Raw genomic sequence first — 9,520 nt, forward strand, 5'->3', positions numbered from 1 at the left:
ATAAGCTCGAAATCGCTGTGGGTTAGACAGATGTGATGGGAGAGAGAAGGCTTGATTCGCTTAATTAGTGGGAGGTTTTGAAGGATCTTAGCTTGTCGTGCATGCACGCGTGCAGTGCATGAGATTTAGAGAGAGAGAGAGAGAGAGAGAGAGAGAGAGAGAGAGAGAGAGAGAGAGAGAGAGAGAGAGAGAGAGAGAGAGAGAGAGAGAGAGAGAGAGAGAGATTTCTTTGCTTTGCTTTAAGGAGGGGAGGGAGGGAGACTGAAATGGCCATACGTGCATGCGCGCAAGGGAGTGTGTGACTGTGGCCGAAAGCTAAGTCCGTGCATCAGTGCATGTGTGGTCTCGCTAGCTTTCGGTCTCAGATCGAGTGGCAACCGCGCGCCCCGGTGTACGTGCGTGCATGATTTTCACATTGTGACCGATATGATATTGCACTTCCTACTGAAAACTACCATTGTCTAACATGCACTCCCTCATTCATCCATGCTTCAACGTCAGGTACGTGGTAATGCTGCCAAGGCGCGCTACTAGCTAGTAGCATCTCCTGCAGGTGGCCAAAGCTAGCAAACACTAGCATCTCACACATATTCGCGCGTATCGGAGGTGATCGCGCGATGGAGCATATATCGGCGCAAGGAATTAATACGGTGTGCAGTGGTTATTATTCTTCTATCTAGCCCATGCATGTTGTCCGAATTATTATTTTTCTAAGCTGGTTAGTTCTTCATGCATGCGTATTTGATCTTGAAACAAAAAGGAACAAGGTATTAGCTTTGGAGAGAGTGACTTGGAATATATACCTTGCCTTAACGCCTTGCATTTGCATACTGTAGTTTCCTCTTCTTGTTAGCACACATTATAATCTGTTGGGAAGTAATTAAGTTATATGCGCATACGACAAAATAAAATTACGTATACGGTATATATACTTCCAGGGGCTAAGCAAAGAATTAGACACAAAGAGTCAAATAACGTATACAATGTGGTTACTACTGAATAATAGGGACAAATAGTACTAACGTCAAGAAAATCCGAGTTTTGGTATGTCTCAAAGCACCATATGACACGAAATATTTTAGGTCGGACTAGCACGGCACTAACACGAGAGTTGTGTCGTGCCTAGATAGGACCTTGGCACGGCACGATGGCTTGGGTCGTGCACGTATCGGCACGGCACAAAAATAGCATGACACAATCTGTATGACTATTTTTTTTATGTTTATTGTCTAATCTCTCTAATACAAAGTATGGGATACTAAGAGAGTGTGAGCATGAGACACAAGTGTAAGATAGTAAAAGATAAATATGTAAATATTGTCAGACGATATGGAACATATATGAGTATGAAAACACAAATGTGAGATGATAAGAGATAAATATGTAAGCATTATTAGACAATATGAACCAAACTTGTGCCTGAGCTGGCACGGTACGACGACGACGACACGTGTGCTGAGAGCCGTGTTTGGACCTTCCTGGAGTTAACTCGTGCCAGCACAGCACGACACGATAGATCGATCGTGTCTAGTGAGCATAGCATGAGACACGATAGAGCCGGACCGGGCCAGGACGGTATGACCCAAATCCCTGCACTAGTCACTGATCAAGCACAATGCGTGATATTTTTTTTTTCGTCATAAGGATTTTCGCCACAGAATCTCATATTTCTTGTAGTGGCCTGTTTGCACTGCACGCCCCAGTGTCCCTCCCAGAAAAGTGCAACTGTGGCATCTTGTGGCCAAACTATTTGAGTTCTGATAATCAGTATCTATAGTTAGATTACATATATGAAAATGATAAAGCCAGTTCTAAATGGAATAAGTTGACTTTAACTCTTCAACTTTACTTTTGTTTTTTTTTTAAAGAAGAGCACCACTCCCTTTGAACTAAAGCAGGGTATCTAAACTCCATCTCACCCATGAAAAAAAAGTGTTACAAAACCAATTGAATTTAATTACAACCTAGTTATGGTGGTTTTAGAGGTCTGCTTTGCAAATGGGATCATCAACATCTCCGAGTAGGATGCCTTCCAACAAAACGCAATGATGCATCTAAAAAACTCGACCTAAAGGGAGAGATGTCCCAAAAGCATTGCATTAAGATCGAGAAAAGATTTTAAAAGCCGGTTACAACCCGCACACTATCGCTGAGTAACCGCGCTACGACCACGAGGAACACACAGCGAGGAGCTTTTTTTGCGAGAACCAGAGTTTAAGCCCTGGTTGGTAGCCTCTCACTTGGAGGTCTTACCACACAATTCGCACGTTCTCCAGTGATGCATCTAAGATGGCAAAACATCATCCTCGGTAAGATCTCATCTAAAGAACCACCCTCGAGGTATAAGTTGACCTTTGTAAGTTTGAGGTTAAATACTCGATTTCGCAGTTCAATGATTAGATGAACATTTCCCAAGGTCCACACCAGCTCTTGGTAGGCTTAGGGTGATGTATGTAAGGAACTGTTTGACAGAGCTAACTCAAAGAATTTTTGAGCTAGATATTACTAGCTCTATAAATTTGTTGAACTAGAAATATAGATATACTAGAGGTATTTGTGTGAGTCATCTTATTTTTATTTTAGACTAACAATATGATCTTATACCATTTTATTTTAACTTACAATATCAAATTTGATGTGAAGCTGAAAGTTAGAGCTCTGTGAAACAGATTCTAAATGGAGCTACTCCCTTGCTGCCTTCAGTCACAATTCCAAGTCATTACTCGTTTAACATATACCTAACTCTCAAACCTTGGCGACTTTGACTATCAATATCTTTTAGATATTTAGATTGGAAACATAAAAATAAAAGTTGTGTTTTGGGGACCGTGCCACTGTTAGGCTATTATGATTTTAAAAAGTGATCAGAGTCATATTTTCAAAAGCATCCCAACAACCATATTTGTTGCATAGATAAGCGGTGGTTATAGCCAGACAAACACTTAAAATTCGATTAAGAAATACAAGATAAATGACATTTCAACTTAAAATAAGAGTCCACGTACATTCAGAACACAGATTACAGCAAAGCATAAGCGGATAAGTATCTGCAAACACACGGAATTATCAGAAAAAGGAAGCCATTTTCCTTGCAATCCATGTTAATTATCCAATGATTCATTCGGCCCAATTCAGAAACCAATATACGTAACATTCGCACTTTTCCTTTACGAAATCAGAATAATTTTAGCAAATGAAGTAAAGAGCTAGATAGCTAGCGATGTCCACAATATATATTCTCACTCGCTTTATCTTGGAGGATTAGGGAACTAATCCCCACATACAGACATGCACGCATGATCACGACGACACGGCCCATCTATCTGGCATTTGCTTTGATCGACCGAACCGATTTCTGACGCACGTAGGCTGCACTGATTGCCAAGTTGAAACATCTGATGACGCAGGAGACGTTCCAATCCATCTGATGCGTGTCTTGTCGATCAGCTGCGCCTTTCATCCGCATCCTTGCATGCAAATACATATGCAATTGCAAATGATCCCTGAAACTTGGACGAATGACTTCCTCTTTTCAGGTGGCAGAGGGAATTTTGCCTCGAGAGGACGTGCTATGTGTAAGTAGTCGCCATGAACAGAGGCTTGGTGCAAACCGGCAATGGCATCTCTCCTCTCATTTGTTTGCAGAGCATGGTCACACAACGTAATTGTTCCTCTTGTTCCGTTTTTTGGTTCCTTTTGTAAGATATATCCTAAGAGGAGGGGTGGAAATAAAGAGTTTGTTAAGTGCAATTCAGTCATTCAGAGTATCAGATTGGAAGGTATATCAGATACAAAAATTCAGGATGATTGCATTTGACTTAATTCTAAATTTACCTACATTTTCAGACATACATGGGAAACAAATTCCAACTTTTGCATCTTTTTAACAAATGCTCGCGATCGTTAGTTTGGAATAAAGGCATAAATTGAATGAGGTGAAAACATAATGTAAATGAGTGGCAAGGAAGCAGAGTTCAATTGATAATTGCTGCAAATGGAAAGATTGAATGGTCTGAAGCAGTTTTGGGCTCTCCTCAACTTGTACAGTGTATATGGCTGCCATACGAAGGGAAGCGAATATACTCAACTGCTGAGCATATTATCTTGGTAGAGCATTTCGTATATTAACCATCTGCATTCTGCACAAGCACATGGGAGAGAGAGATTGCATGTTGCATGACACCATTTAATCCAATATTCTCTTCGCCGCACAGACCAGTCTTGTCGATCTCTGAAGTGCACTAACAATGGTGTCCATTTAGCCACATCTCCATGCAGCGAGTGCAGAACGATAGCAACGACTGATTTATGCAGATACTAGAATACCACTGAATGAGCTGATAGGTGAATCGTATGCCGCTTATCTGCAGACACAGATAGTTACATTACATGGTTAGACTCATTGTATGCAAGATTTTTTTGTAATTTACTGCAGCTGCATCAGTAGCCTTCAGTTTAAGCTCTGCAAAAAATTTGGCATTGGAGATTTCTAGTTTGGGTTTCAAAGAATGATCAGTAACAGAACTTCATAGCTCACAAAATTTTAGCAGATCTGAACAACACAAATATCATACGGAAACACACGGCCAGCGACAATAGCATGTTCACTCCATGTCCATGTCCCAGCTCACGCCGCCGGAAGTTGTACATTAAAGCAGAAAAGAAAGGAAGAACACGGACTCACATCTCCCTACAGCTCTAAGAGACGACACCGACCACGAACAGATGCTCCCAGCCCATTTGGTCAACCTGAAGAACTATGTAGTGAGGCACACCAGATCTTGTCTTTGCGATGCGTCTCAGGATGCATGACAGACGGCACGCTGGAACTCAACCAGTTGCGAAGGCGTTTGGCACTCACAGTTGAACTTCCCTACCATATACCCAGCTAAAAGGCATTGTACCAGCTTTCTTGGCTCTGCTTTGGGCCCTCTCATCCAGCTTCCTGATTCTTGCAGCAAGGGTGCAAAGGTAGTCCTGGGCCTTCTGCCCCTTGCCGGACAGGCCAGTCAGGTCGGCCACCTTCCACCTGTCCACAAGGAACTCAAGGATGTCTGCATAGTCCCTGGCGGTGTAAACACCAAGCCTCTGTGCAACCATGGAGAAGTGATCAAAAAGCTTATCGTCCTGCCCATCGAACATCAGGTGGGCAGGCATTGAGATCTTCTTCTTCATCATATCAGCTAGAGCAAGCACAGTGCCATCAGGGTCAATCTCAAACAGCTTCTCAACAATCTTGGTGTATGCAGTTTCATGCCGCTTCTCATCTGAGGCGATAATGCCACAGATTTGTGCAAGCTTTAGGTCACCATAGTCCTTGGCATGGCGAGCAGTGTTCCCGTGTGAAATGAAGGTTGCTCGCTCTTGGAAGGATGTGTAGATGAAGCCGAGATAAGGATTATTCTCAGTCCTAGGATCCTGAAAAGGAAAAAGTGAAGAAAGTACATATTAATTCTACATAGCTATAATCAGTAGCCAAGATCGACAAAAACTTAAACAGTTCAAACCGAGCGAAAGAATTAACTAATGATACAAAACTGAAAATAGAACACCAGTTTGAAAAAAAAAATCATAAGAAGAATTGCTCTAAAAGTATGGCAGTGGCATGAGTTATTAGTACTATGAAAAGAATTTCATGAAAGAATCAAACTCTCAACAAGCCAAAAGGAACACTTCAGAAGCATGAACAGCTGAATGAACATGCCAAGGCTCTAAAAGACATGTTAAATAAGAAAGAAAAGATTGAAAAAAATATATGTTTACCATTCCAGAGCCAATAAGATACTGAATTGTCTTTTCAATTTGTCTCATATCCACCCTCCCAGTGAGGTACAGATACTTGTTTAGGAGGTCGCCATGTCTATTCTCCTCAGCAGTCCATGCCCTCGTCCAAACAGCCCAGGCAGTGGGGCTTGCACCTGTCTCATCTCTGACGCCATCAAGGGTGTTAAGCATAGTCTGGTATGTTGGAAGAGCTTCCTCAGTAACCATGTCTCCAACCAAACAAACAAAATAATCATCAGGGATTTCCTTGGCACGTTCTCTGAGCTCCTTAACTTCATCATGAAATCCATCAGATGCTGGGTCAGGGAGGAAATCCTGTGGCTGCCAACACTTTTCGACCGGCTTAAGATGCGTCAAGATATTATCTCTAGCCCAGTCATCAAGAGACTTGAATATTTCAATCTTCTGAGGTGGCATTGAATGTGTAACCTGGACATGTACCTCTCGTGGAGGAGCAAAAGACTTCTTACTCTCAACCCTGGAACAATTTTTAAAGAAAAAAATTATGATTAATTACCAGTGACAAGTTATGTGATGACGCCATCACTTGCTTTGCGTGTATTATGAGCCAAATTTAGACTTTAGGAGAAGACAGATGTGGATGTGGTTCAAACAGGTAGCAATTGTGGTACAAGTGAGATCGTGGCTTTGATATACATTCAGAATATAAATACAGTTCAATCCACTAATGAACATGACCGCGAAGCACATCTAAACCCAGCCGGACCTATAATGATGGTCATCACTACCCTCCAGTTGGTTTCCAATGAGCATATTTATATGCACTCAAATATTTAACCACTTTGCTAGCTTATGTTAGATATGCATCAGCTATCAGGTATGCTAGTGTATGGTACAGCAGAATAATAAACAGAGGCACACACATGGTTCATATATCCAACTGCACCAATAAATTAACAGTCATACTAGTTTGTATTGAAATAAAGAGCACGGGGTGTGTAAGCAAGACCAGCACTCATACTGTTTCTATTTTGACAAGAAGTAGAACATGCATTAACCAGATTGTACGTAGGCATCTGGCCTCCAGAGCTTATCAGGTATGCATATAAATTCGGTTGTTAGTAGCTAATGTCATTGAACTTTTCCACACTACATGACTATGGTCACATGATGTGTCCCATACAAATTATGATGTGATCCCCACCATGTACATATTAATGCAAGGATAGCATTCTCATTATTAGTTCTTTCTTGATGTGTTAGTCTCGAAGTGCAGCATATCACTGTTACCCAGCAAAATAAATCCTGCATGGAAAAGAAACAGCAACAACAAAAAATATGCAGAAGCAAAAGTAAGACCAAGTGCAACTAGGCTCAACCAGTCAACTATGCTTCCCCAATCTCCAACCTTCCAACCAGATCTAACAAAAAATCTACACGTATGCTCAAATTAGGTACGATTAAATTATCACTAACTGGAAAATCCACTTAGATAATTTTCACATAGCAGTATATATCCATGTTTTGTGAACCACTTCATGGTTTCAAAACTATCAGTGTAAATACCAATCAACTGAATTTCTAAGAAACAATAGATTTAGCCCGGCATGAAACCCTGGGTGGGCTTCTATTGTTTCAATTAATATGCCTATAATATGGCACAATCAATCTTATCCTGTATTTATTAACTTCACAAACCCCGTCAACCGAAGCAGATGAACAACACAGAACTGTTAAGAACCACCATCCTAAGAGCTTAATGATACTGGTGCGCAAATCAAATCAAATTCCACCATACTGGAAACATGTTAAAGACCACGGGCTACCAAATCGACCCAACAACGACAACAAACACGCATACTCGCCTCTAATGCAAGATACAATAGCAAGAAGAGCCACCCATGATGAGGTTCTTGAACCTGATATGTACCACCAATTTCTATACCAACTATCATCACTGCAATTAAATGGTGATATGGTACCACGTCTGCAACAATTCTAGAACGCAAAACTATTACGAAGAACTCTGCTCAGAGGACGCACAGCCAGGGTCCCCGGACAAGTTGAAGGTCCCAGGAAATTTAATGCCGAGGAAATACGGCACCAAAATAAATCTGAAAAAGGACTGACACAAAAGAAAGGGACACGCTTCGCTGCAGTTGACGGCAAAGCAACCGAGCGCTCAGGAGCCTGGACGACGCTGGTCCGGCCGCGCAGAGAAAATGACCATGCAGAATTAAATGGCAAAGCTGCAACCTTCGCGCGCCTGATCTGAGGAGACAGCGAGGTGCAGCTGCCATGTGTGACTGTTAGCGCCACCGAGACCCGGGGGGGGGGGGGGGGAGCTCGTCTGTTAGCGCCACAGAGACGAATCTAACGATCCTGGCACAGGCGCCCACCCAAGCGGGAAAGGAAGGGGGTGGGGGGGGGGGGGCGGAATCAAATCTTGATCCAACATTGCTAGCAGAGAGGGAGGAAAACTGCGCGAGAGTGACGGAGCGACCGAGCCCGCATTAGCAATCCAGAACAAACGCGCCTAAATCGTGCACAGAGACTACGACACCGCAGCCGGACACAGCATCCAATTCGTCCAACCCAAGAAACCAACCTAAGGATGCAACGAAGTCGAGAGGACATGGGCATGGGCAGAGCGACGGAAGGCGGCTTACTTGGTGGAGACGGTGGAGGGAGTGGAGGCGACGGCGAAGACCCTGACGCCACTGCGGCGGCGGCTGCGCGCGGCGAGGGGAGGGGTGAGGCAGAGGGTGACGTCGTGGGGGCGGAGTGCCATCATGTCGCCGCTCAGTCGCCGCCGCCAAGGAGCCGGTGGTTGCGGGAGGGGTGGTGGCAGTCTGCTCCTCGTGAGATTGGGATGTGGGTTGTGGTGGTGGCTACTGGCGAGAAACAAACGGCGGAGAGAGGCTGCCTCCTCCTCGTGCAATCTCCACCCCAGGTTTCTTTGGCCTTGGAGCGCACCGGCGGAGCAGAGCCACGAGTGCAGACTGGAGAGTGCTGGATGCCACTCGGCAAGGGCCCATATTTATGTCTCTTTCTGTCCTTGAAAATACCGATGGACCCCTCTGATATTTTCCCCTCTACTTTGCTCGTCCTTTTCTCTCGGCAATCGGTAGTCAGATTGTTGTTTTTTACAAGGAGTCTAACTCTCGTTTTCCTTTGAGTAGAAATTAAGAAATCAAAGCGTATGTCTTTTTTAAGAAACCTAGTGCATCATATAGATGTACATATACACTCATAATGTTTACTTAAAAATTGGATATATAAAGTTTGAAAATTAATAAAGTCATCACATGCACCTCGCTGGTGATAGATACTATACTAAAAAAAAATCTAACTTAGTGAGACACATCAAAAGTAAATGTGGATTTAATCCCTGATAGGTAGGGATACAATCATCCCTACTAACCATTCAAGCTAAGGCTTAGTTATTGCAAAGCGAATGTCTTTGCTTCTTAGAAAGCGAACTATCATGGCCTTAAGATTATCGAAAACTTGTATCAATCCTAGTAGATATCCTCTCCCCTTTTAAATACATTGTCGATGTAACATGCATAACCAGATAAAAATATATTTTGGCTGGTATAGGATAATAAAAATACATAGTTTTGATTTAACATGTATAACTAGATAAAAATATATATTTGCTAGGATGCGATGGTCTCCCAATAATAATATTATGTTTCTTGTACGTTAAATGACTGAAAATCGTATGACATATAGTCGATATTGCCGAAGACAATTTAGTGGTGCATGATTT

General features: G+C 42.7%; 1 protein-coding gene across 1 annotated transcript; it reads right to left on the bottom strand.

Moving 5' to 3' along the window:
• Positions 1–4,509: 4,509 nt before the first annotated feature.
• Positions 4,510–8,764, bottom strand: LOC133909474 (stearoyl-[acyl-carrier-protein] 9-desaturase 2, chloroplastic). The gene is made up of 3 exons (XM_062351921.1): positions 8,415–8,764; positions 5,764–6,262; positions 4,510–5,418 (listed from the first exon to the last, which is right to left on the bottom strand). The coding sequence occupies exons 1-3, from the start codon at positions 8,537–8,539 to the stop codon at positions 4,858–4,860; spliced, it is 1,185 nt and encodes a 394-aa protein (XP_062207905.1). The 5' UTR covers positions 8,540–8,764; the 3' UTR covers positions 4,510–4,857.
• Between the last annotated feature and the right edge of the window lie 756 nt (positions 8,765–9,520).

This window comes from Phragmites australis, chromosome 2 (genome assembly GCF_958298935.1).
Source record: "Phragmites australis chromosome 2, lpPhrAust1.1, whole genome shotgun sequence".
Taxonomy (NCBI): domain Eukaryota; kingdom Viridiplantae; phylum Streptophyta; class Magnoliopsida; order Poales; family Poaceae; genus Phragmites; species Phragmites australis.

What these genes read in the sequence shown, in the direction of transcription:
- LOC133909474 (XM_062351921.1), bottom strand. Translation starts at nt 8,539, where the DNA reads ATGATGGCACTCCGCCCCCACGACGTCACCCTCTGCCTCACCCCTCCC. An exon ending in CCCTCCACCGTCTCCACCAA is followed by an intron (nt 6,263 to 8,414) that starts GTAAGCCGCCTT and finishes AAATTGTTCCAG; the next exon opens with GGTTGAGAGTAAGAAGTCTT. An exon ending in ATCTTATTGGCTCTGGAATG is followed by an intron (nt 5,419 to 5,763) that starts GTAAACATATAT and finishes TTTCCTTTTCAG; the next exon opens with GATCCTAGGACTGAGAATAA.